The sequence below is a fragment of the Rousettus aegyptiacus genome, unplaced genomic scaffold (genome assembly GCF_014176215.1).
Source record: "Rousettus aegyptiacus isolate mRouAeg1 unplaced genomic scaffold, mRouAeg1.p scaffold_m13_p_11, whole genome shotgun sequence".
Taxonomy (NCBI): domain Eukaryota; kingdom Metazoa; phylum Chordata; class Mammalia; order Chiroptera; family Pteropodidae; genus Rousettus; species Rousettus aegyptiacus.
The window spans coordinates 47,397,817-47,425,561 of record NW_023416286.1 but is presented as its reverse complement, the minus strand read 5'-3'; the positions used below and the strand labels follow the sequence as shown (position 1 = coordinate 47,425,561).

Here is a 27,745-nt window from a genome sequence, read left to right as displayed (position 1 = left end):
ACCAGAGAAAATAATTTATTTTAACTTTTCCAAAGTTCTTAGCACTTTCACAGCATGCATGACTTAAATCTATATAATAGAAGAAAAAGAAATCCACAGTTTTTTGAAGAGCCTTTGTCCAATTACTGTTTTGATATCTACTGAAAAACAAGTCCATAGGACATTTTTCCCCCATATAACTTTAAATCTTAAGTGTCAAAGACCGCTACAATTTATAAGAATTATATGAGTTCTATAACCTTCTATGAGCAGAACACTTACATGTCAAGAATACATGAAGCCTCGAAGGAAGGATGATTTAAAATCAGTGAGGTTTTTATTAAAGCTAGCTTTTATTATGTAAAATAAACACTCTCTTAGAATCACAGACTTACAGATAAGAGACAGCCTCGCTTGTCCTTTTGTAGACATAAAGGTGGAGGCCCGGAGAAGATGAGAGACTTACCGGGATCCTGCACCACCTAGTTAGGGGCCAATGACCCAGCCTGATTTTGGAACCAGGCCTCAGCCCCCTTTCCCAATCTTCTATGGCCTGCTGCACTCTTTGAAAAATTTCTATTCAAAAGTATAAATAGTTCACATATAGTAAGTATGCAATACACGAACCTCATGTTGTACATGGGTGCTTCCTAGAACGCTGACTAAATCACATTTTTGGAAGCCAAACCAAACTACACATTTTAGGCACACTTTCTGTTTACAGGAAATCTGAAGTAAATCTCCTCTCTCCTGTGAAATAACCACAATTTATCTGTCTCATAAACTGAGTTGCAGGCAGGGCGGCAGGCACACTTGTGACATGAAGATCTTTTCAAATATGAGGTAGGGTCCACACAGTGATTTTCAGAACTCTACACAGAGCTTTACCAAAAGAAGAGCAGGTACATTGCAGGTCTCTGGCCTATGGAGAGCACCCCAGTCATCCCTGTGCCGCCCTGGACGGTCCTCTTTGACAAGGCAAACACCAGAAGAATCAGATGGCAACGTGAAGCTGAGACAGATTTCAGCTTGGAAATCAGATGAAGGTTTCTGGTTTTTTTTTTTTTTTTGACAACGATGTGTATTTTAGCTTCCAAATGTGTACAATCATACAAAGGCTGGAGGGTGGACATTATGGATATTACAGATAGTTGAAAGATACCAATGGACTTGATTTTTAAATCTATAATTCATCATCCATAAAAGAAATAGTTTTCATGGAAAATGTCTTTTTAAATGTAATAAAATACATTTTTAAAAAAACATACTTTATGAAACTTCTTAGGAAGTTCAAATGACATTATTAGAAGTAAACTAGATTAGTAAACAGTTTAAAATAAAACTTTCCTGGAATCACATACTACATGTGTCATTGCTGTGCAAACTGTAATGACTATTAAAAACTATAAAATGACTTTCAGATGAACATCTATCGAAAATTAAACAAAAATAGATCTGGTAAATCTAGATATTTGATAATTCAAAAAATATAAATCTTAAATTCCTGGCACCAAGTTTAAAAAATGTTAGAATCCATGACAAGATCATCTTCTTTGGGGCACATTTTAAACAGTTTTGACTTGTATAAAAATACAACATCCTACCAAGGACACAAATACCATTTGTTTGGTTTTTTTTTTAAGTATAATTACAATATAATTTGGCAGAGTATGGCAACTGCTGGTGTTCACCTTAAATCATGAATTAACAGTATGCTCTGCGGTCCTGCAAACAGGCTCTAGGTTACTTTTCATAAATATAAAACTCATGCAGAAATCTCCTAAACAACAACTATGTGACCCATCTTTAGACATTCCAAAGCAGCTGTCTCCTGAGGATCTCCTTATGGGGTCCGTATCAGCCACCATTTTTTTTAAGCAGAGTGAGATGATCATTCCAGTTTCATAACTGGTTGAGGATAACTTCTGAAATCAGTGACATATGTGTACAGTAACTAACCAAAATGTTTCTTTGCAGGATGCAGTTCATTTATAATTCTACACCATCTTCATTTCTGCCTAGAAAAGGCTGTGCTTACCACCTGTGACTACTGGCCGTGCATATTCTACGAAATCATCTATAAGAACAGGCCATGCTCCTAAAGGAAAAGAGATTTTTAAAAATTAACATTTTAGAGTAATATTTTTTATTTGAAGTACTTTTTTTTTCATAATCCAACATTTATATTTCAAGAACAATGATTTTAAGTTTCTACAACCTGTTTTACTTAACAGCTAAAGTTACCCATTTCTTCTGTTCCAACCAGACCAGGGGCGGCAGGTATTGGTGTAGTTGTGTGGACATGGCGCTCTCTAATGATGGTGGCACCTAGGGCTAGTTGGTCCTCCTGTTCCCACTGTGGCCTCAAGCCCTCAACCCCTGCACCAGATAGTCGGGAATGGATAGAGGACCCTTTGCCTTCCCAGGCTGAGTGAGACAGCTCCTTTCCTCCAAAGCCCGAGTTCTAGCCACTATGGGTGCTGTTTTCTCTCCAAGCCGTGTCCTTCCCTCAGTAAGGCTCATCCCACCCAATCCAAGTAGCCCCTCTTTAATGACCCAGGATACCCAGACACCATGCGGTAGCCAGCTATACACTTACTACTTTATATCTTTGTTTTTTTTCTTTTAATGGAGATGTGCCTTGTCTCACCTACAGTAACTAAGGCTCCTGAAAGCTGGCCTTCTGTTCTGTCAATTACATTCGCCCACTCATTTGACATAGATTAGGTGCCCACTCTGCCATAGAGAGGGTGTGAAATGCTGAGGACAGAGAGACAGACAAATATGTCAATAGTTACCACAAGGGTAGTGAGTGCTGTCACTGAAGAACCTTCACTTTCTAGAACAAAGAGGGGGAGTGATGAGGAAGATATCCCAGAGGGGATCACCTCCTAGCTGAACATTGAGGAAGCAGACAGTGGGTGGGGTCTGGAGACAGAGCATCCCTTCCCTAAAGTGGCAGAGCGCCCATTGCAAAGCAGGCAATCAAATGGTCTCTGATTGAGTGTCTTGAAATACTTGGGATTGGGGACAACTAAATATGTGATTATGTTCATGTAAGTAAATATAAGCTGGAATCATCAAATAAGTGTAAATACCCTAGAGACTTGAGGCATCAAATGGGATTACATTCTTGGAGCAGCAGCTTCTAAACACCATTCTAGTTCTGTGTTTTTGTTTAGAGGATTGTCTTCTTGATTTAAATAAACACGAAACCCTACTTTTATTTTGTGTGATTTACAAGACATAATAAAGTGGGTACTAGTATTAGCATCACTCCCATTTCACTAATGGGCTAAAGCTGAGAGTCACCTGGGGTCCGCCCTACCCTGGGATTTGTGTAGTCATCACTGTCCTACATTCCAGGGGCCTTCTGATCCAGTGTCTGTATCTACCATCACTGTCCTACACTCTAGGGCCCATGTGACCCCAGTGCCTGTGTCACCATCATTGTCCTGTGCTCTAGGGGCAGAAAAAGTCGGCATACACAGCATTTCTGGTGATCAGCTGAAGTACTACAACTTCTCATACCTTCTTCATCATAGTTAGACATGTCATCGGCAATCATATTTCCAAAATCTAGCAGGAGGTTCCACGTGTCCCTTGGGATTGATCTTTTGTGATGTTCCTAATACATAAGAGAAAAAAAACCACACCAGATTTAAGATATAGACTTAACTCTCAGGTGTTCTAGTGGCCTAGTTATCTCAATAAGTATCATAAAAAATAGTTAAAAGTTAAAAATAGTGCTTTGGATAAATGTTAAGAGCTGCATAATGCAAATAGGCAAATATGGAAAGTAGACATTTAAAAACAAAACAAAAATATTTAAAATACAAAGATTATAAACTCCTGTTTCAGTCAAATAGAAGGGTAGCATTTTTAATCTCCCCACGTAACCCCTAAGCCAATTCAGAAACAATGCAGGACAATAGGCAGTTGTATTTTGATATCTTAATTTTTCTATATACTAGGTAGTTCTTGCAGTGTGCTTGAACAATTTTTTGTTAATATCTTTGATATTTCATGTACTAGATATACTAAAAATATGGAGAATAATGTAACACCTCTGTTCTATTATTCACCATCCAGCTGCAGAAGCAAACCTGCAACCTCTGGCACTTCTCTCTCATCTTGCCCCTTCCTACAGACGTACTCGTCCTCCTGGAGTTAGCATTGATCATTTTCATGTCTGTCTTTGTACATACAGTACATGCAAATATATCATAAACAACTCGTAAGCTTGTCTTACATTTTGAAGTATTTATATAACGGCTACCAAATCCTATGTAATCTTCTGCAACTCATTTTTGTTCCATTCAATATTGTGTTTGAAATGTATCTAGACTGATGTGTGTAAATCTAGAGAAATTCGTTTTCACTATTCTACAAAAGTATCCTACTGCGTTTACACTCTGAGTTTTCATCTGCCTTCCTACTGATGGACAGTGCAGTTGTTCCTAGTGTGTTGTCATTACAATGACACAGAAGCACTCCTGCCATCTTTGTGCACATGTGCGCTGGTTCTCCGGGAAATGTCTGCAACTGAGGTTACTGGCCACAAAACTAGTAAGTGGTGGAGGAGAGTCAATATGATCTGTTGTTATTAAGTTGAATCTAGGCATTCCTACACTGACTCAAGGATGGCCTTAAAACACAATTGCTCTCAGTGGAAGGGCTTGTCCTCGGCCAGCTTAGGGCTCTGTGCTATGAGGAGGACCACCTCCTCTCATGTTCACAGATGGAAATAACAAAGGAGACGTCATCGATATCGTGATTGTTTATTTTGGGGTTGGGATGTACCCTTCCTCGCATTTCATGCACTTCAAATCGCCCACAGCTACACCTGCTTCCCTTATTTCACGCTAGGGGGACCCATCTCACTAAGACTGCCCAGCATAACTGGAATGCCCGCCTCCAGCATAGACCGACTTTCTCCTAATGGTGCCAACTATGCCATCCTTTCCTTCCAAGTACATTAAAATACATTTTAAAATGGTATCAGAATATGAACCCACATGCAGTGGCAGGGATCCACTGGGGCATCATCTGAAGCCCCAATTTGGAAGAAGTTTCATGTGGCTGTCAGGAGCCACTTTCAAGGTCAACCTCAAAGTAGCCCCACCTGAAACTCGGCGACTGTGGTGCTCTGCAGGGGCAGAACTATGGAGCAACTTGTCCATTACCTTGTGATCTCTGCACAGGACTTTCATTTACCATAATGCCCACGTATAATACTTTGGTTAGATAATATGTATAGCCACATAACCTGCTGACCACACCCCACCTTCGTACTGGGCACAGATGGCAAGGAGTAGGAGGATACGTACCAATAAAAAGGTATTCCAAAGATCTAAAAACTTAAATCGTCCAGATAATACTAAATTCCAATATGCAACAGCCATTTCTAAATCTGGGGAAAAAAAAAAAAAAGAAAGAAAGAAAAGAAAGAGCAATCAATACCTCCCAATTTCTTTTTCCACTGCATAAAAAACTACCACTTCTTAGCACACTGATATTCACTTAATAAAATTCAACAGTCTTACTCAAGGTTAATATGAGGCCTAATCTTTACAAAAGTGTTCCTGAAATTGTGTGTAATCTAATTTTATAACTCTGGAGTCATGCCCTCAAAAAAGGATTTGTGTATTGTTATTCAGGTATATAAATAATTATCTCTGAATTAATTAGTTCCAAGGACCCTCATTTTCTTATACATCAGGCTGTCCTTAAGCCTGAGTCAACCTGGATATTATAAATGTGCATTATCGAAAAAAAAAATAGGCTAATGCACTAAGTGATGAACTAGAAGTTAAATAACTTGTTTGAAAGAAAATGACATCAGCTTTCTAAATAGATCTGTTTTGCCATTATCATAACTATAAGAGAATCTGATTCAAAAGTATATCATTATATAAGCACTGTAAGGACTTGGAATTTCTTAAGGCACAGTCAAGACATGCCTTGTAAGTAGGTTTAAGGAAAATTACTTTCACTGGTGTAAGGATATTTAAAAATCTAGACTGGTTATTAATAAACGTCAATATCCTCATTTTTTCCCTACTAGATGGAAGTGATTATTTCACAACTTCTAAAATAAATCTTAAGGTGATGTCTTAATAGAATAAGAATGCTGAGTTTTAGGGCTGTATTTGAATATGATCTACAATCCATAATTTTTGGAATACTGATTCATTTTCTGCTTACTAGAAGTTTAATATCCAATTCTCTTCATATGTTTGATATAGCAAGTACATAAGAGGCTGAGAAGTTTATTTCTTAATATTGATAACCTAATCATGTTGAATAGTGCCTGCCACTTTAGACAGTAAAAGAATAGTTACAATGAAATAATTTCCTAATTATGTTTACCTATATATGTGAGATAAACTAATGTAAAAAGTAGATGAGTAAATATTTAAAGTAACAAATTATCTTAAATGCAAAATACTAAACACTTTTCAGAAGATTTTCATCTAAATTTTGTTTGGTCCCACTTGGACAAAAATTATTAAAGTTACAACTCTAACCTGAAATTTCCAGGGTTGATAATTATTAAAATTAGATAAGCAAAATAGACATATAAGAACCAACTTTAAATAAAATGCCTATATTCCCTATGTGTTTAAAGTCCATTACAGACTTCCTCAGTCTCGAATACCCTGAGGTCTTAATCAGAAAAAAAAAAAATGGTCAGAAAGTTTCAAAGAACTGATAGCATGGAAAGGTTCGCTGAACCTTACCTATGGGGCCCGTAGTATAATGCTAAGATGATTAGTCTTGTCCTGCTAATTCTACATCCTTATCACTTAGGAAGAACGTTAATTGAAATCTATACTCAACTCATCTTAATGATGAAAAGTCTCACATTGAGAAATGAAGGTAAACCTGGAGAGGAAAGAAAAATAGTTTTATGGCAGACATTTAATCTAGTTACTTTTAGATTAGTTTGGTCCTAGAAATCTTTCTTATGAAATTCTTGATTTGTATGTTTTTAAACCACACGACTAAAAGTAAATGTATGCATTTTCAATATTTAATATTACCTATGTAGAATGTTTAATATGGTCCTATTGGACTTAACCATTTACAAAATAACAACAGCAAAACTCAAAATGACAGAACTGGAGAGCTGGAATCAACAACAAGAGCTACGCTAGTGGCTATAAAAAGAATCTTCATAGTAACAATTTTCTTTCCAATAACCTTTGAAAAGTTGTATTTCCTGAGTAAGAAAATGTTTAGAAAGTATTATTAGAATTTATATTTGTGATGCTCCATTTAGAATTAGATAATAAAGATATCCCCTCTATAAAAAAAAAAATCTTTGAACGGGTATAAAAAATAGCTAATTATCATGAAGCTTTACTTCTTCAAAAATCAAGATTTTTGAAAGCCAACTGATTTGACTCTAGCCAGTATGTAACTATGTCAAGCTTCTTATATTAAAACAAAGAGTCAAAAAGCTTTAAATCTCATCTTTATTAGGTTGACCATTACTTAACTACAGACTAAAGAATAATCACACATGAAACAGTACAGTATACATAATCTTAACACACACATAAACACACAAACCTAAAGGAAATTAAGGATAAATCTCTCTTTTTTTTGATTACCCTTTTCCATTGTTGTCCATGCCTTTTCTAGGAACTATAGGAACACTTGTATCAGCCTCTTGAATTTATATTTAATCCTTCAAAAAACAAACCATGTAATATACTCTGGAAATAGTAAAATCCATTGTTTTGTTTTGACTGAGTAGTCAAAAAATTGTCTTGCTTTATTTCCCTTTTTTTTAAAGTCTTCAAAAAACCATCTAAAATAAAAAGTTTAATGTATTTGAAATGCTAAAATAATCTAATCATTCTCCTGAAGAGGCTTACTTTAACTTCATATTTTTTCAATTACTCTCATGAAGCAGAAACACAATCAGTAACTGTTCTAATTTTCTTTTTTATTAACTGTTCTAATTTTCTAGTGAATGAACTTGACAAATACTTAAGTATCTATACACATAAACTAAACAAGAAGATAATTTTTCTCAGCAAAAGAATTACCATAAATGTCACCTATTTTGCTGCCTGATGCTAAGAAAAATCTACTCAAAATAGAGGACAAACATATAAGGCTCCACATTGTAAAAATGTTTCAAAACATTCCTTACTCTCATATTGAATTTCTTTGAAATAGTCATGAAAAAAATAAATTTTTCAACTTTAAATCACGTAATAAATTTAGAACCTCTTAGGAATTACCATAGAATTTATAATGTATGTCTACTGTGCTAATTTCGAATGGAACTGATGCTGTAGGATCTCCAGGGGTGGGCCTTAAGGGAGAGGCAGCTCCCACATGCCATACTCATAAAAGACATGCAGCCTCTGCATCAGCAGCCCTTCCAGCCTGAAACCGCGTGCCGTAAGGAAGCCCAAGGGAGCCATGTGAAGGAGCACTCAAGCCAGAGTCTCTGCTGGGCATTTCGACCTAGTCCAGCCACCAGCTGAAACACCACTGTCTGACTTGACAACATGTGTAACAGAAGAGCTCCCTGACTGAGGCCTGCCTAAATCTCTGACCCAAGAGATCATGAGCTCCAAAACAATGATTGTTATCTGAAGCCACTACGTTTTGAGGAACTTTGTTACGCGGCAACTAGTAACCAAAATAGTGGGCCTGGGGCGCGACCTGAGAATCTGTGATCTGGCAAGTTCCCAGGTGATGCCTGTGTGCCGGTCTGCAGACCTTGCTTTACAGAGGCCTATGGAAACCATAACTTTGAAAAAAAGTTCCTTAATATTTTCCTATTTCTGGCACGTTAACTTAGCATTGTAAGATAAAAATTCTTTTAAAAAGTACCTACATATGAAAGTTAAATGAAATGCTAATCCTTTTTAAACATTTTCATTTCAACACTAAAAGGAAGAAATCCCACAGAATGCAAAATATATCAATAAGTATAAATAATTATTTCTAATAGGAGCTTAATTATTCTAAATTATATGAAGATATTAAAGTTGCAGAATAAAACGGTCAGAAAGAATACTATTATTATCATTTACATTTCAAGGTACCCTTTCCTGGTAACCATTTAGCAACAATAAAGTATAACTGCTGTTATTTTAAAATTTGGATCAGACTAATTATCACTTTGAAAAATGAAGCTCAAGAAGACTCTAATAATTATACTGCTCAAAAGTAAAGCATTATTGAAATTTTCCTTTTGAGGTATAATAATAATTACACTCAGACCTGAATTAGCCAAATTTTAGAAAACCACGGAAAGCAACATTTCTTCTTGGGTGAATATTACTTAGGAAAAATCAGGACATGGAGAGACGTTAAAAAAAAAAAAAGGCAGCATAAGAAGAAATAATATCCATGGCAGAAAGAACCACCTGTTGGGAACATGGCACCTGTCCTCACCAAATGACCAAGTCTTCTTAAAGATACCCCAAGAATGATGAATGAGCCCAACCCAAATCCCCTTCAGTACTGTTATTCTGTTGTCAATTTGTTCGCTAGTTTCTAGATAAGACCAGTAATGTTTTCTTGAGAACACTGATAATTGTTACTGGGTAAGCAAAGTCTAAATTATAGTAGGCTTTACTTTTTAATGACTATTTTGCTTCAGCCTCTGAGAGCGGAAGAGAGAATAAGCAAGAGTTTGAGTTCCAAAAGTAAAAAATCAGCTGATAAGAAACAGTTATTAGCCCACCTTTAGGATAGCTATTATAAAAAGCAAAAAAAAAATTTTTTTAAAAACCCCAGAAAATAACAAGCATTGGCAAAAGATGTAGAGAAATTGGAACCATGTGCACTATTAGTAGGAAAGTAAAATGACACAGCTACTGTGGAAAATAGTATGGTGGTTTCTCAAAAAATTAAACATAAAGTTATCATATGATCCAATAATTCCACTTCTGGGTATATACCCCAAAGACTTGAAAAGCTGGGCCTAGAGCAAATATTTGTACACACATGTTCATAGCAGCATTATTCACAATAGATAATAGGTGGAAACAACACAAGTGTCCATTAACAGATGAATAAATAAGCAAAATGTGGTCTATACATACAGTAAAATATTATTCAGCCTTAAAAGAAAATTCTGACATGAGCTAAGAAATTGATGAACCTTGAGAACTTTATGTTAAATAAAATAATGAGTAACAAAAGTACAAATACTGCATGATTTCACTGATATGAGTTACCTGGAGAAGTCAAATTCATAGAGACAGGAAATAGAATGGTAGTTGTCAAGGGCTGCGGGGAGGAAGAATGGGGCGTCACTGTTTAATGAGGACAAAGTTTTAGTCTGGCAAGATTAAAACATTCTAGAGATGGATGGCAGTGATGATTAGACAACAATGTGAATGTCCTTAGTACCACTGAGCTGTACACTTAAAAACAGTTAAAATGGTTTAAAAAAAAAAGAAAGAAAGAAAGAAAGAAAAGAACTAATGGTCTTGGGGAAAAACCACCAAGGACTCATGACATGATGCTTTAAGAATAAGGAGTTTACATGCCTCAGCCCCTTCCTTCTGTCTTTTAGATAAGCAAGTGATGAATACTTAACGCTCAAAGGTTTTGGAACGGTTTTGGAAAGGTGGTAGAAGAGTTAAACATAGTTTTTAAATTTCTCTGAATCTTCAAGAAACATATAAAGCAACTAGACATCAAAACCAAAACCCAAAGGTAATATTTACAATAAAGTAAGGTGAGAAAGCATCATCATGAACTGAAAGTATGGGTAGGAGAGGATGGACCACTAGCAGCCACAAGACCTGCATGGCGTGTATGGTGTGGGGGGCAGGGAGTTAAAGAGGCACGGTGTCTCTGGTGGGTGTGACAATGGGGGTACCTCAGAGTAGCCACCAAGTGTTTACTGTAAAGCCTGGTCAGGACGAGGTGAGGACAGAACCAAAACTGGGCCACTGCTGTGACCAATAGAAGGTGGGTGCAGGGACCTGCCATGAGAGCTACAAAGGCTGAAGCAACCTGGCTCCCACAAACCTCAGAACTAACCTACCATAGCACCTCCTAGACAGGGCCTCACTGCAGAGAGGCAGTTGGGTGGACAAGTTGAACAGAAAAGAAGAGCAAAAACAGGAGAAGAGATAAAAATAGGACAGAGGAAGACAGAAAGTCTTAGAAAGCAACCTTTACATTACTGTACATGCCATGCATGCATGTAAACACGTGTACACACATGTAGGCACATTAACACTCATGTGCACACATGCAGGCACATATGCATGTACATACTCACGTGTAGGCACATTCATACACAGAAGAGGGAGTTCTAAGATGGTTTGCTGCCCCAAATCATCCTCCTTCTAAAAGTCCAGGCAAGGTAATTTTACAAAGAATTGAGTAAGAGAAAAATCCTGAGGTCAAATCTCTTATAATATCCTAGGAAAAAAGATAATACAAACAAAATATCCCTATAAAATGAATGCCTGTCAGGAAACATGCTAATCGGAATTGTGACTTCCATTTCAAAACAAGCTAAAGACATTAAGAAATGACAAAAAACATGAAAGAACATATATCAGAGTCAGAAAAACTCAAAAATGAGGGGACAAAGCTCAAGAATGAGAAATGAAAGAAAATCATTTCAGCAATATCTAAACTAAAAGGAAACAAGAACAAATAAACTCAACAGATAAAGGCTTAAAGAGAAAGAAAGGTGAAAAAAGAGGACAGCTTCTAACCAGAAAGAAACAATCTAAAGATGAAAAGGGATTGACAGAACGTAGCCAGTGAATTCAGGCCCCTGGACTCAGCTATTGACTGTCATCTCCCAATAACACCGAGCGCAATGTATGGCTCTTCACTGCCACAAGAACAGTCATTCAACCACTCTGTCCGACAGCACGGCGATGCATCTGACTTGTCATCTTATAGGATCTAATAACATTTTATATTTTTGTCTTAGTCTTTCTAATATAATTAAAATAGAAAACACCATTTACACTGTTAAACAAACCAGGAGTTGGCAATCTAAATGCTGCTAACCCAAGACAGTGTAGCAGGTAATTAAGGAAAGTACCACAGCATAGTCTAGGACAAGACTGAGTTTTTGGCACTTCCTCATCCCTCTTACAGAGATGGTCTCTCTCTCAGAGAGTCACTGCACACCTTGAATGCCAATATTCTTCAAAGACAGCCACCAAATCCTTGTTGTAATGGAAATGACAATTAAAGTATATTTCCTCTAGGTGTTTATAAGATTCCTGAAAAGAAACAAATCTTTACAGTTGAAAAAAACAGTTATACTAGATCCAATAAAAAAAAAAATAAGCTGAGGTTGAAAGTGTCATTAGGTGGCTGGGTCTATGGAGTGCAGAGTTATTTTTATGTGAAGGCAAAACAGGTAAGTCAGGAGTTGAAATCAGCACCCGGTCTCCCGATTAGCTGTTTTTTGTCGCCGTGACAGCAAAGTTCATAGGCTGATGTCTTCATAATAACACGACATACAAGGCAAGACGATGCTCTTTAACAACCGACTGTTATAGCTACCTTAACCAAAATCACACCATCTCCTAATTAGACTGACACTCAAGCCTTGTAATCTAGTTTAACATTGCGCCTGACCACTAGGTGGCACGCTAGTCAGCGTGTCACATGCCTGTGTGCTGCACACACACCAGGTGACATGTCCTCAGTCAGGACACACTGCAGCAGCTTTCTGAGACTGCAAGAAAGCTTTTCCTGTCCACATAGAGTGAATGATGCAGGACATCACTTCTTAATGTCTCCAACTTTGATACAACCAGATGAAGCAACACTACATGGGAAAATCATTATGTTCTGTCAGTGTCTGTTGCTTTTAAAAACTGAGGTGAAGTCATTTGTGCTGAAACAGAACGGTCACTAATTTAATTTTAAAACTGTGATATATTTTGCTCATGCAATCTATATGCACAGTATGAAATAAATTGAAACTTGAATAATATAAAATGAAAGATGTAGACAGAATGGGAAATACTTTGGCTCTGAGTTGGTTAATCGTGAAAACTGCTGGGAAATTGGGTCAGAGAAGCTCAGTGGAGAAAGCACTAGAAGGCAAGCAGTGCTAAGGCAAGCAGAGTGACCAGGAGCGGATGAATGGGCCAAGACAGACCTGATCCTACTTTGACAGTCTGACCTTTCCAGCAGGGGCCCATGACAGTGACACTGCACAATTGGATGCTATCTTCTGTTCCCCTGTACTTGCAGACTCCCACCGCACCCCAGGCCCTGGGCTCTCAGCCCATGACGGGTCGCCCAACAGGGAGGTGTGAACACAAGGGACAGGTGAGAGTGGACTCCAAATCCTGTTGTCATAGCCCATGTTCATTCTTTGATATGTCATTCTATGCCTCAGCCTCAGTTTCCTTGTTTATAAAACGGGAGTAAGGCCAAGTGTGAATCAGATGGAGGTACCTGGCTTCCATATATGTGCTTACTTCCACCTTTCTTTCCAGTAAAAGGTAAAAGATAAAAGTGGCCACCCACAAACAAAAGCCACATTGACAGTAGAGACCAGTCTTGCATTTGGACATTTGAGTGGCAGAGAAGACTCTATGTCTTCTATGGGAGACTAGTGTGTCCAAGGCTGAGGGCAGCACTGCTGGGGTGACAGGCTATTATTCTACTCCAATTTTATCCCTCACTGATGAATAGCGCTGTAAGGATTACTTTTTCAAAGTATGCCAAGTATTTAAATTTTCCCATGAGCACAATACTGTGAGTTCAACTCTCCACTCTGCATGAGCACAACTGGAATCATCCGAAATTCTAACTTAACCAGGGCCCTGGTGTCACTGCCTTGGTCTCTACTCCTTATGGTCCATCCGGAAGCGCCTGGCCAGTCCTTCTTCAGACAATGCCCTGACAAGCCTCACGAAGAGCCCAGGGCCAAACCAGGGCTGTACCTGCAGTGCCCCTGTGTCCCCTTATCTCAGTCAGCTGACCATGTGTTGGTCTCTGGGAGGGGGTGAGAACAGGCCAAATCCAGCTTCTGCTGCTGCTTCTCACTGATCACTGTCAACTGTTGACCTGGTGCTGTCATGGACTCTCCTTTCCTCTCAGTCTTTGCATTTGGTTAGGAAAAAGGATCCTTCACTGATGTCAGGCCAAATGGGAAAGCAATCATTTTCTTGACAAACGTGTCAGAATCACCTCTTCCTGTGGGGTCCCATGAATGTTTTTCATGATCTCAGCTCTCTAACTCATGACGAGGTGGGGAATGTGCAAAGCCCTCTGATGTCAGAAACTCCTTTGTACAACTGACAACCTCTATTTGCTCATCGGCTTCTTTCAAGAGGAAAAAATACATCCACATTTTTCCAGTAGCTCTTCCATTTGTACCTTTTGCAGTTTTGAGCAAATCCATTCCAGTAAATTCCTGAGCAGGACCCTGTGGCAGGGGTCTTTTTTAGCTCCTGAGGCGGCAGGTCTGAGGTGTATGATCTGTGAGGTGGCATACAAGGCGAGAAACCTGTTCACAAGGTGGGTCAGCCTAGAGAGAGAGGGAATCTGACAGGAGACTCATCACAGTGCAATGCACCACAAGTAAAAATGAACAACCACAACACCGGAGAAAAACAAAGAAAAAGAAAACCATCGTAATCGCTGCTATGGCAAAGAATGCTAAGAAAAGGCAGCTGCCCATCTCCCTGATCTGAGACAGAAATGCCTACTGTTCACTTCCCTGATTTAAGACAGAAGTGCCTGCTACCTCAGTCTGCACCTGTGATCTGTTGATAGGAGAGGGAAAGGAAGAATGTCGGAAAGACAGAAGGGATAAGAATGTTTACTGCACACACACATACCTGCAAACATGCACCAGGAAAATCAGGACCTGGAACCAAATGCTTGCAGTGGATTTTTCTTCTATGAATTTTCAAGGCCTTTTCAGATTTCCTACCTAATTTTGGTCATCTTATAATATTGCTTTTATTTATAAGAAATTTTCTTCAAACATATTTTCTAATATACCTGTTTAATTCCTATTTAGAAGACCACATAATTCCCCTCTCCAAACATGTAAGAAATTTTAATGAACTACACATAATATTAGGCAACAAAATATAGGTCATTACAGGTTGATTTTTATAAAGAGATAAGATAAAAATAAACTATTTAGTACTTAGGGCAGAACAAATTAAACTAAGCAGAATAAAACCCTTGAATAAACCAAAAATTCAAACTAAATATTTAAGTTAAAATTTTTCTCAAGGTACCATACATAGTAATACACAAGTTATATAACAAAATCATACAACTCTGAAAGAAGTACAGTCCGGACCACCGAAATAAATATCATGATAAAGGGAGTCACACAAATTTTTGGTTTTCCAGAGCATATAAATAAATATATGTTTACACTATACTGTAGTTTATTAAGTGTGCAACAGCTTTATGTAAACAACAAAAAAAGTACATACCTTAATTTAAAAATAATCTATTGCTAAAAAATGCTAACCATCATCTGAGCCTTCAGCGAGTACTAATCTTTTTGCTGGTGGAGGGTCTTGCCTTGATGTTGATGAAAACACACTATTTGTGAAAGCACAATAAAATGAGGTATGCTGGACTAAAACATAATCCAATTCACATCAGAACTGGTTTCAACGAAGTTAACTTTAAGTCTCTAGACTGGGTCAGGGTTAATATCACCTGGTCAATCCTAGCAACACCATCAGTGGGATCACGCATCTAGCCAGTACAAACACACCGTCAACATTAATTGCTGACTTCTCTAACTTATTAGTCAGTTAGACAGCAATATGAGAGAACACAGAGCACTTGCTAATTAGCTTACATTTTACAATTTAAATATTTAAACCTAGAATGTGAGCGTGATATTGGTTGAGGTGTTCAAGTACAAACTGGTCTGTCTGCATGTAGAGCAAATTCGTGAAAAGAAAAAGAAACGCAAAGAGGAATAACAACATTATAGCAGGCAGGATTGAAATCTTATTGATCTCATCATAATGTGGCCTTTTACAAGTCTGAATTTTATACTCACCTAAACCTTTTTGCCCAGGGTTCTTGGCAAAAGTAAAAGTAAACTGATAAAAATCCTTAAACTTTACTGTGTCCTTAAGTTCTTGCTCCAATCTTGGCAGAAGAGCTTTCAGCTTTTCTATACTGTCACACCTGTGCCAAGAGACAGAAAGAGTGCTTTGTTACGGGTGGCAGATATGCCTAACCAATCTGGGCAGCTTCACTGCAATTTGGTGCAGCCTGAGACTCGGGTCTAAGGGTGGAATTCTGGTGGGCTCCTTTCTCTAGCTAAAGGACTAAAAATAGACTAAAATTGATTGTGGTGATGGCCACACAGCTTTGTGAATACACTAAAACCACTAATTTGTACACTTTAAATAAGTGAATTGTATGGCATGTGAATTACCTCTTAATAAAGCTGTTATTAAAAGAAAAAAATCGAAAACCAAAATTGCTTGCCCTCCTCTGTGTGAGTTGGAATATGGACATGATTTAACTCTGTGGTTTTGACCACACAGAGGCAAATGCCCTGAGATGACAGTGACAAGACCTCGTAGAACTGAGTCACACTCTGCAAGCCCCTTCCACTGCTACCCCTGTACTGTCCTACAACAGGAAAATAAACCTGCAGCACTCAAGCTATTGTATTTAGGGGTCTCTTCATTACAGCAGGTTAGATTTAAAACATCCAAGTATGATAAAACACAACTCTATTTTTTAAAAATTGGATTGTACTCCAAAGTCGGTAATCTTTAAGAATGTTAAATAGTCTTTAAAGCAGTATACAGAATAGAGAAACATAAATTTTGTCACTTTTATTTTGACTGCACAGCAAGGAAGAGAACAAAAGTGGCACTTCATTTATCCAAGTAGGGCAGGGCTGAGGAAAGACAATGGAGGAAATCCTGGAGCAGCTAGAAGCACCAGGAAGTCCACGAACACACTCAGGAGCACAAATGCACAGCTTCGGGGAATGCCATGGGTGCTCCCAAGTGCGGCCCGCCCACATCAAGAATGGGCAGGCAGCAGCGCCTGGGGAGCAGCCACATGCCCTTCTCCACCACTGCCCCCTCCCTCCTTGTGGTCGCTTCCTGGCTCTTCTTTTTGCCTCCATCACCCCAACAAGCACTGCTCAAAGGTATTAGTTGGGTATGTTTCTAAATTTATAAATAGGAACTCATGGTGTATATTATTTTGTGTCTGGCTTTCTCTGCCAACGTTATATCTGCGAGGTTCATTCATGCTGACATGTGTCGCTCTGGTTAGTTTATTTTCATTCTCATATAACATTCCATTATATTTATATTTTATAATTTATATATTTACTGTTAATAAATATTTTGACTTTTTTTAGTTTTCCGGTTATAAAGAATGTTGCTGAACATGTTTCTATACGTGTATCCAAGCAAAAACATGAATGAGTTATGTTAGCCATACCCGAGTGGAACAGCTGGGTCACAGAGTCTGAGCACTTTCAATTTCATAAGCAAGGTCAAACAGTTTTCCAGGGATTGTCTCACTTCACACTCCCACCAGCAATATACTAGTGTTCCTGTTGCCTCACATTTTTCACTAATATTTGCGACGGTCTTATTTTAGCTTCTAGAGTGAGTAGTGAGGTTCTATTTCATTGTTTTAATTTGCACTCCTCCAATAAATAAGATTGAGCACATTCTCGTACTTTCACTGGCCATTTAGAAATCCTCTTTAGTGAGGTGCCTGTTCAAGACTCTTGCCCATTTTCAGTTAGGTTATCTTATTCTTATTGTTTTATAGGAATTTTTTATATATAAGGAATATAGGTCTTTGTCAGTGAAGTATTTTTTTTTTTTTTACTGTAATGCATTTTAACAAAATTATTGGGGGTGACCTAACCAAATAAGTTTCAAGTGTACATTTCAACAATATGTCACATATATTGCATTGTGTGTTCATCACCTAATCAGTGAAATATTTTTAAAGTACTTCAGAATATGGACTGCCTTTTCATTTCCTTGATGATATTTCTTGATAATTAGTTATTTTTAGTATAGTACTACTATTATCAATCTTCTTTATAGTGTTTTGTTTTGTTTTGTTTTTGGTGATGTTTTAAAAGTTTCCTACTGCATAACCATAAAGATATTCTTCTACATTGTCTTCTAGAGACCTCTGTTTTTAGCCTCTAAAAGATTGGGAATCTACAATCCACTTGGAACAAATTTTTATGTAGGCGGGTGGTAAGGATCAAGACGATTTTTTCCCCCCCGTATAACTAGCCAATTCTCCCAGGACCATTTACTAAAAAGATGTCCTTTATCTACTTCTCTAAAGTGCTACTTCTGCCATAAATCGAACATAGCTATATACACAGATTTGTTTCTTGGCCCTCCATTCTGTTCCACTGGTCTGTTTATCTATTCCGGTACTCAATACTATGTAATCTTAGTGACTATAGCTTGAAAAGTCCTAATTATCTGGTAGAGAACATCTTCCCCCTCATTCTTTTTTTTCTTTAAGAATTGTTGGCTATTCTTGACTGTGCATATTCATTTAAATTTAAAATCTGCTTGTCAAATTACACACACATAAATCTATTACTTATTGGGGTTTTCATTGAGACTACATTAAATGTACAGATAAATTTAGGGATAAAACACTAAGTGTTCCAATGTATGAATGAGGTATATTTCTCCCACTAGTCGGGTCTCCTGTCTTTCAGTGAGTTGTTTTCTCTGTGGAGGTAGCACACATCTTTAATTAGATTTATTCTAGGTGTTTTGTATTTTTGGTGCTACTGAAAATGACATATATTTTAAATCACTTTGTTTTGTTGCATCATTGCATTCAGTGTTTTGAAATATCAATTTTTGTTTGCTGACCTTGTGTCCTACAGACTGACTAAACTCAAAACTTAAAGCTCCAAAATCAAGATTATGTGGTATAGATCCATGGGATGTAATAGAGAACCCAGAAATTGAGCCATACATACAGTCATTTTTGTTTGTTTGTTTTTACAAAGATGTCAAGGTATTTCATAAAGTTTAGTCAGTCTACTTAAGAATCCTCAAGCCTCCAATGAATGGATGTAGGATTAACTGTAAAGGCAGATACTCTAACCACAGTCAACAGTTAACAGCCAGAAAAAAAAAGTGTTAAAAAATATAATTGAGCAGACACAAAAGCCAAAGTATGTTTTCAAGTTTAGTGCTATTTAGTACTAGAAGCCAATGGTCCTTTACATTCCTAAAAGCACTGAGGTTATCTCTACAGTATACTTTACTAATACACGAATAATACTTTCACTTAGTATATAGCACTCTAATATTCATAAAATGCTTTCACCTATAACTACCCTGTGAGATGTGGAGAGCAGTACCATTAACCATCAATAACTTGTAACCTTCAATTACATTCTACATACTCCATAGAAGAGAGCATGAAATAATGTAACACATTTTGGAATGATTCATACTGAAAATATTTAAAGAATGTTTAAGTTATGACAACAGGATAATAGACAGGAATTTTGCAAATTTTCTTATACAACATAATTCTAGATAATGCCTAAGAAATGCCAGTGTTTCTATAAGAAGCAGTTGTTTTCAAAATCTCTTATTTGGAGGAGATTTTAACAGATGGGATAACATATAGCATAATGTCAATGGAATGCTGCTTTATTAGGTTGTTTTCCATTTTAAAACTACTGGTAATTCATCTAGGCTTTCCTAGGTGCAAAGAACCTGAAGAAATATGTTATTACATCACAGTAATGCTCTCTTTTGTTTGGTTGGTTTCATACACCACAAGGAATATGGTAAGATAGCACTAGAAATAAAGGAATTCTTGTAGAAACCGAATATCATCAATTCCAATTTTATTTTCATCTTGTGGGTCTAGACAAGGCTGACAAACATAACAAATTCATCAGTTTAACGGAAACAACAAATATTCTATTTTTTCCCTGGAATGCTGTAAGCACATGCCTTAAGAACATGTTTACCTAAGGCTGTCAAGCTCCTTCGGAGCTAAAAATAAGCTAGTTTAAGTTGTCAACACTGAAAATATCAGAATATCAGCAAGTCAAGCAAGTTGGCTTTTACACGACCTCATGAAATAGTTCGGTAAGCTTAATGATTAAAAGACGTTTATGTTACATGCTTTCACTGACTTCTCTGACTTATCTGACAAGTGAGAAACATCCCATTATTAATGAAGCTTTTATTCTAACCATGTAGATAGAACAGTGAAGTATTATAAGCAAAAATCAAAATGACATTTTATTAATGTTTAATATAGCAACATATTAAATTACACATTTAGTATACAGTATTATAAACTAAACAGAATGGCTGAAAACAAAAACACCATGATATTTATTGTCAATTCAAAACTGAAAAGAAATTAAAAAGTAAAAAATGTTACAAAAAGGATTAATATGAATAAAATTATTAAAACTTTAACTGGAATTTAAAGGAAAACCAAAGGCTTAAAGGTTTAATAGAGTGCATGTGGATAAGAAATTTATAAGATACACAAAAAATATATGTTGATATGAAATTAATATTTAATTTGCTGAAAAATAATTGTTGAAAGTATCTTCCTTACTAAAAAAGTTTAAACTTAAATTTTAAACTTTAAATTGAGATCAATTTACTTACCCAAGCTCCGTCATGCCATCTACAAATTCCTTTTTGCTAAATTCACATTGAGTTGCTGCCCTGAATTTCCATGCTATAACCAAAACGCTGATACTAGTAGGATCTAGGCTTAAATCATCACAAAACTGCTGAATCCCATCAATTCCAATTTTATTTTCATCTTGTGGGTCTATAGTAAAAATCAAGGGAAAAAGAAGTTATACTATTTTGGAAAGTATTACTAAAATGGGTTGTTAGAATCATACATTGACTATATAATTCTAGCAAGAGTTTCAAATACATCAATCAATAGACTGCAATTTTCTACTCTATGTGAAAGACAGAATAATCATTTATCCAGAAAATACTCCTATTTTTATGTGTCTGGGCTTTTGCAGAAAAAAAAAATCACTGAAACTTCCTTGAGAAGACTTCGTCATTAAGAAAAAATTTAATTTCCCTAAAGTAAAATAAAATTCAAGTTTACAAAATTTCAGTTTGCCCAAAGGCAAATTTTTACAAAAAATACTTCCTAGGTAAAGTAGTTATAATATTTTAAGTTCTATCACGACCCTGCCAAAGCAAAAGACTGATGTTTTTCTTTTAAAAGTGAAGACATTTGCTATAGTTCTAATGCTACTATACAATACTTACTTTCAAAATTATTTAGTTTATGCATCCACATTTAACAGCTTAGAAATTCAGGTTCTCCCTCCATTTCTGGTTTAAAAATAAAGAAACTTAGCATTTCCCCATCAGAAAATCAAATAGTAAAATCTATTAAAAGAACTCCAGCAAGGCCTCATCAAACTAGATCTAGTCATTTCAGAAAAGTCATGTGTATTGTAATAATACATTATTATAACGTATGTGTTAACTCGTTTTAGATGATGCAAACAGAAAACTTGTAGCTCCTTTGCTCAAATAAAGATTAAATGTGATAACTTTTTTGTCATAGAAGATTTAACTTAAGTCATTTAAGTACTACAAATTATTATATGTATATACATGTTACGTGCATACACACACAACAAAGAAAAATGGACAGTTAAATGAATGAAACCGCAAATACCCTTCCAACTCTATTCTACTAATACTATTTCAAAAGTATTAGTGAGAGGACAACTGTAGCCATGAATTTACAGGACAAAGGTTCTGTAAAACATTCTCACTTGTCTTCCTATTCAATTCTGTGCTCTTAATGTTATAGATCTTCAGGATAATAGAAAAATTTGTCTACAATGCTCTCACCTAATAAGTCATCTTGATAAATTTCATATACAATAATACTATTTTAAAGTAATTTTGGAAGTATTCAATCATTTGTATATATTAATGTAATAATATTATATTTGTGAAGTCTTTGAACTATAAATTTAGTTTTTGAACCCAAGATGATTGTACCTTATATCTATTTTAAATGACTAGCACTGCATAGATAATATTAAATGAAAAAGGGATAGAGTTTAGAATAAAGAAAAATGACAATTTTCACTTACATAAAAGTATTTTTTCAAAGGCAGTTACACATATTTGAAGAATTTAAAATATCTGCATAGCACCTAACTTATAAAATTAGCTCAACGATTAACTAAGCCAAATAAATTTAAAGTGTACTAAAGCTTAATTTAAAACGATGTTCATTTTTTTGAGAACTACAAGTCTTTTTTTAACCACAGAATGTTTTTGGATCAAGATTTAGAAAAAAAAAGAACGCAATTTTCAATTTATTTTCCAGATCTAAATAGATCGAAATATATACATAGTATTCTCAAAAGTAAAAAATGAACATAAATAAGAATTTAAAGCCAAATTTAAAACCAAGGGAGTTATTCTGTTTGGGTTAATGTGTTTAAATAGTGTTTTTTGTTTGTTTGTTTGTTTGTTTGTTTTTTTAAGTTTTGGAAATATAAGGATTAATCTTAGAAACCGCTAGAAAGAAAAAACAAATCAACTCTTGAATCATTGTCACCTCTTACATTACAGCACAGATTTGACATTTGATATGAAATTGTAAAGCCGGCTGAGTGATTTGGATTTGTATATATTCATTATACAGACTTATTTTTGCACTATGACTGTATTTTGATAGGGAGGCTCCATTTTAGGTACTGATTTCAATAAAAATAACAACTTTCCCAATCTCCAACACCAAGGTTTCTTTGCTAAGAGCCTTCCCCCAAAGCTTACGCAACAACGAAAGTTTTTTCAGTGTCACAACACTACTAGCCTGTTAAGAGAAGGATGAGTTTAACTCTCAAGTCCAAATTATTTTTATGATTTGGTATTATTTGTAAACAACTTTCTCACCACAAATATTCTAGCCTAGATGGAACAGTTTGTGAAAAAACCACTGTATTCACAAGTGTAGCCACCTGGCCATGACCCTATGCCATTGATGGCTCCCCTGCCGCTGGTGGTCAACTCATCGGATTCTGCCCAGAATAGGTGGGGGAGAGCGCACTACCAATTAATCTTTAGACTCCTCTCTTCTCATCCCACCTGCAATCTATACAGATTAACGATCACTGTTCCATTTAAACTGATTGGATTTTGCAGGAAGAGTAGGAACAGTATATTTGAGGCCTTTGGAACATGGCATCAGAAATTCAAGAAATATAACATTCATTCTGTTCCCTGGAGATAAAAATGAGTTCTCTCTACTGTCTGCCCTTGTTGTCGCCCCTTACCTTTATACCTGTTATACAGCTGCTCCAGCTTCTTCTTGTCCACTGTGTTTCTCATGGATTCCTTGTGGAATGAGTCTGGGTTTTGGAAGAAGTTGTCAGTGGCCACGTCTAGTTTCCACTCATTCTGTGTTAAGCAGTAGATGGCAGTTCTTTCGCCAGCCTGAGTAAATGCCATAAACTGGCGGACCTTGTCCTTCTGAGATGATTTAAGCTTATGCTTTGGGATGCAAAAGAAGCAGGAAAGCCAATGAAGCCAATCCAGAGGTTTGTTTCAGCATTCTATTACTAATGCCTATATTTTAACTGGACATAGTTTTTTCTTGTTGGGTGACTCAACTTCACTTCAGAATTACAGGAAGACAAAGCCTTGTTCTTCATCAGTTAAAAAGATTGCACAGTCTTCTGAAAATTGAAACAACAGCATCTATATAGTAACAAATATGCAAAATCTAGTGTTCAAAAAATTATAATATTTAATATAAAATACAATTTGATCTCCATCCAGTTCATTTTGCATGAAGTACACATATGTTTTATCTAAGTCTCAGTAAAATTCTTTTTTATAACACACACGCAGCCCCCTGATGAAATGAGGCCGGGTGTGTGACCCAAAGCCTGACCACATCACTGCTGACCATCTACAGGGTCTTCTTTGGCTTCAGTTAATTTCAGGCTCTAAGGAACAGGAGGAGGGCTTCCCAGTTGGGAAATATCATTGTTTTAAGTTTTTCCCAGTTTAAAATCAGCAGAAACATATTGATGTAAACATATACACATAATTAAAAAGTGTTAAAAATAATTTATGAAAGTTCCAAAGCAGGCACAAAAAGCCTGTTAATGACTAAATGAAGATACTAATAACAAGAATATCCGTGTACATGAGACAGAAATAAAATAGAAAAATAGGGCAGAGGCTGTGAGTAGGTAGTAAATAACAAAACTGCCAAGTAACTGTACTATATATAGTATATAATGAAACAAAATAACATCTTAATACTTCCAGATTTAGGATGGTTAAGTTTCTATTTATCTAAAGTACCCTGATGAAAATGACAACAGAAATAAAAGTGATTCACTAATTTCTGTAAATTAAAACACTCTATAGTTTACGAGATTCTAATGCTTTGCACATAAGTGAAAAAGCTTTACTTAAAAGAATTTATATTCAATCTTGTTAAACAAAAGAGACAGTTTACAGAAACGCAGAATCGTAACTTACAAAAATATGTAAATGAAAAACAAGGTATAAATGAAGAAATTAAGAGGAGGAAAAAAGGAAAATAAGAAAGCCAGGGATATGATACAGACATGCATAGCATATACAAGAGCTGAAAGTGAGCTGAAAATTAGGCTTTGAGTTGCCAAAGCAAAAAATAAAATGGGATTAGTTAAGAAAATCTGTTTTTATAAGATTTAAAACCTACCAGTGGGCCAGAAGTGGCACAGCTCTTCCTGGCACTGAAACCTGAAGGAAGTATCTCCTGTGGCTGTTCATAAAAGGGCAATGAGCAGTGTCCCCTTTGTACCAGACCAACTCCTCCCCAAAATGCCAACAATAAACAGCAGAGGAAGCTTCCAGAGTTTTTTCTTAAGGTATCCCTCAATGGATGCTGATGCTAAAATAGCAGAGTACAATTCAGCAAGAGAATACAATAATGCAGTCCAAATACACTGTTTTCCAAGTATGTTCTGGGGACCCCAGTGTCTCGATACCATTCAGGGGGTCCATGATAACAAAACTATCTTCATAATGATTCCAAGCCACTCTCTTCCTCTCTCACTCTCACTGGTGTACAGCAGAAGCTTCCAGAGGCTACATTACTTTTGATATCACAACAGACTGAATGAGGAAGACATGAGAACCTTTTATTAAGCCAGACATTAGAGATATTTGCAAAAATGCCATGTAAATATGTAATGGGTCTATTGTTATTTTTAAGTATGTCAATATTTTTAAACTTTCAAATTTAATTGCTAATGTGGTACATACTGATGGCTACAACCCACATAAGCAAAAGCTTTTGGGTGGTCCCAATAATTTTTAAAGTGCATAGGGGACCTGGGACTATTAAGTTTGAGAACTGCTGATCTAGGGTAACAGAAAATTAACATCTTGGCTACTTAGAACAATGATGATCATTTGGGGTCTTGGGTCCCTTTGGAATCTGATAAAAGTTTACAGATCCTCTCTCCAGGAAAACATACGTGGTACACACCTGTGCATGTGGTTTTGCATAATATTTCAGGGTTTTCACAGAAAGTTTAAGCCCATCTGTTGGTTCCTCAGAGGGTAGGGGAAAGTGGAACTCAGTCTTTAAACCAATAAGCTAGATCAGGAGTCACCGGTCTCTATTGTGGCTACTCTGCCATTGCAGAAAAGCAGCCATAGGGAATTTGCAACTTAGTGGACATGCTGTGCACCAATAAAACTTTATTTACAAACAGAGGAATCTAATCTTTGGTCTGTAGTGTGTAATCCTGACCTAGATTCTAGGAAAATACATGGAATATATTTTTATACTTTATTTCCTGAAATTGAGCCTTTGAAAGGAACTAGAGAAAGAGTTCAAGGTATATTCTTTGAAAAGGTCAAATTTAGCTAAATGAGGGCAGATCCCATAGGTTTTTGAGAGTAAGCTGACAAAAATAAAGCTGGCATTTTTTTATAAAGTTGATTGCCTCCTTAAGGGAAGGTGGGCAAAGCCAAGGGTTATCTCAGAAACCTTAGGATACAGACAGACGTTCAACCCCAAAATGGTACACCATAAGGAATAACTATGATATCTTCATTATGGGAATTGCCATCAATGCTAGATTTTAAAATTTTGTCATAGCTGTGAAACAAAATTTGGTATATACATGCAATGAAATTCAGCCATAAAGATGAATCAAGTACTGATGCCACAATGAGGGTGAATCTTAAAAACATGCTGAGTGAAAGAAGTCAGTCACAAAAGGTCACATATTGTATGATTCCATTTATATGAAATATCCAGAAGAGGCAAGTCCATAGAGACAGAAGCAGAATCCTGGTCGCCAGGGGCTGGAGTGAGGGAGGAATGGGGAATGAGTACTAATGGGTGTGGGGTCTTCTTTGGAGTAATGAAAATGTTTTGGAACTAGAGGTGGTGGTAGCACAATGTTGTTAATATACCAAACACGACTGAATTGTACATTTTTTAATAGTTAATTTGTTATATAGATTTTATGCAAAAAAAAAAAATTCAACAGAGCACCCTTCGAACCTCTAAGATTAATTGACAAGGTAACATACTTTCAAGTAACTGAATTATTTAACCAGCTTTGTACAACTGATAGATCTACACCAAGTAAGTGTTGACAGACTCCTGAAAGACATGATAATGCCTGATCTCGAGGTACTTTTCTTAATAATCATCTCCTGAAGCCTTTCCTAACATGTGACAAAAATAGTTATGTCAACAGTGTAAAGAAGAATACTTTCTGAAAATTCTAGAAGAGAAGGTGAGGGAGTATTTAGATCTATGCCACACAAGTGGTTTGAATTGGTACTATGTTAAGTTACAAAATGGGTGGAGTTCAGATAGAGAAACAAATCGGATCCCTCTCAGATATATTCCAAGTGCCCGATATGTCATAAGGCAGATCCTCAAACTTTGAGCTTCAAATTGGTAGCAAAGTGCAACGGGAGCCATGTGTCTAAGCTTAGCCCATAACAAGTTTCTGGCCAGAATAAAAAGGAAGGGAACTGTCATTAAAGTTTAAACAATTTACAAGTTTTTCCATAAAATAAGTCATTGAAATAATAATCATTAAGCTATGTCTAAAGACAATATGTGCAATTTGCAAGCTGTAAATTGCAATTTGCAATTTGCAAAAAAGCAGAACTGGCCTGAAGCTGTCTAAAAGAAAAAGCCTCATAAACTAAAAAATTATAGAGGAAAGAAGAAAATGCTGACCTATTTTGACAGGATGAAATTCATGTAAATTTAATATAGGCCCATAACCCTTTAAGCTCTGATGACCTTCACTGAGACCACATCAAGAGAATAAAATTATTAATGGTGGCTTTTTAAAGGGAGTGGAATTTCTATGTTTCACTGTTTTATACTGTTAAAATGTACAAAATTCTTGAAATGAAAATCTGGATAATCCAGTAGAAACATCAAATAAAAATCTCTAACCTATGGAAAAAGTCTCAAATATTTTCACTGTGACCTTCTGAAAAATCACTTACATAATCTGGGCACCGAGACTGATTACACATAAAATTTTTTTTTTTAAAAAAAGTTATTTTTACAATGCCTTTCCACTTAATACAACAAAATCTTCTCTTAGGATCAACTTACAAGGGGCTGCCTGGCAACTATATCAATCAAATTAGTTACATAAACTTAGTCACTTTGACTTTGTTTCAGTATATAGCAGGCTGCGGGTGATGTTAAGTTAAATTCAAGTGTCCCCTTTCACACTCTTGGA

At 36.2% G+C, this 27,745-nt stretch overlaps 1 protein-coding gene across 7 annotated transcripts in view; it reads right to left on the bottom strand.

Moving 5' to 3' along the window:
• DCUN1D2 (defective in cullin neddylation 1 domain containing 2) overlaps positions 1-27,745 on the bottom strand; it is a 29,784-nt gene continuing 2,039 nt past the window's right edge. The window contains exons 2-9 of one of the 7 annotated variants that reach the window (XM_036228787.1): positions 24,712-24,774; positions 23,288-23,504; positions 20,619-20,787; positions 16,001-16,131; positions 6,823-6,867; positions 5,310-5,392; positions 3,511-3,607; positions 1-2,077 (exon numbers count right to left, since the gene is read on the bottom strand). In XM_036228787.1, coding sequence (XP_036084680.1) covers positions 1,998-2,077; positions 3,511-3,607; positions 5,310-5,392; positions 6,823-6,867; positions 16,001-16,131; positions 20,619-20,787; positions 23,288-23,504; positions 24,712-24,774 — 885 coding nt within the window. In that variant the 3' untranslated portion in view covers positions 1-1,997. Of the gene's footprint in view, positions 2,078-3,510; positions 3,608-5,309; positions 5,393-6,822; positions 6,868-16,000; positions 16,132-20,618; positions 20,788-23,287; positions 23,712-24,711; positions 24,775-27,745 lie in introns of those variants that run through there. The other 6 variants (XM_036228791.1, XM_036228790.1, XM_036228788.1 and 3 more) reach the window with 6 other exon arrangements.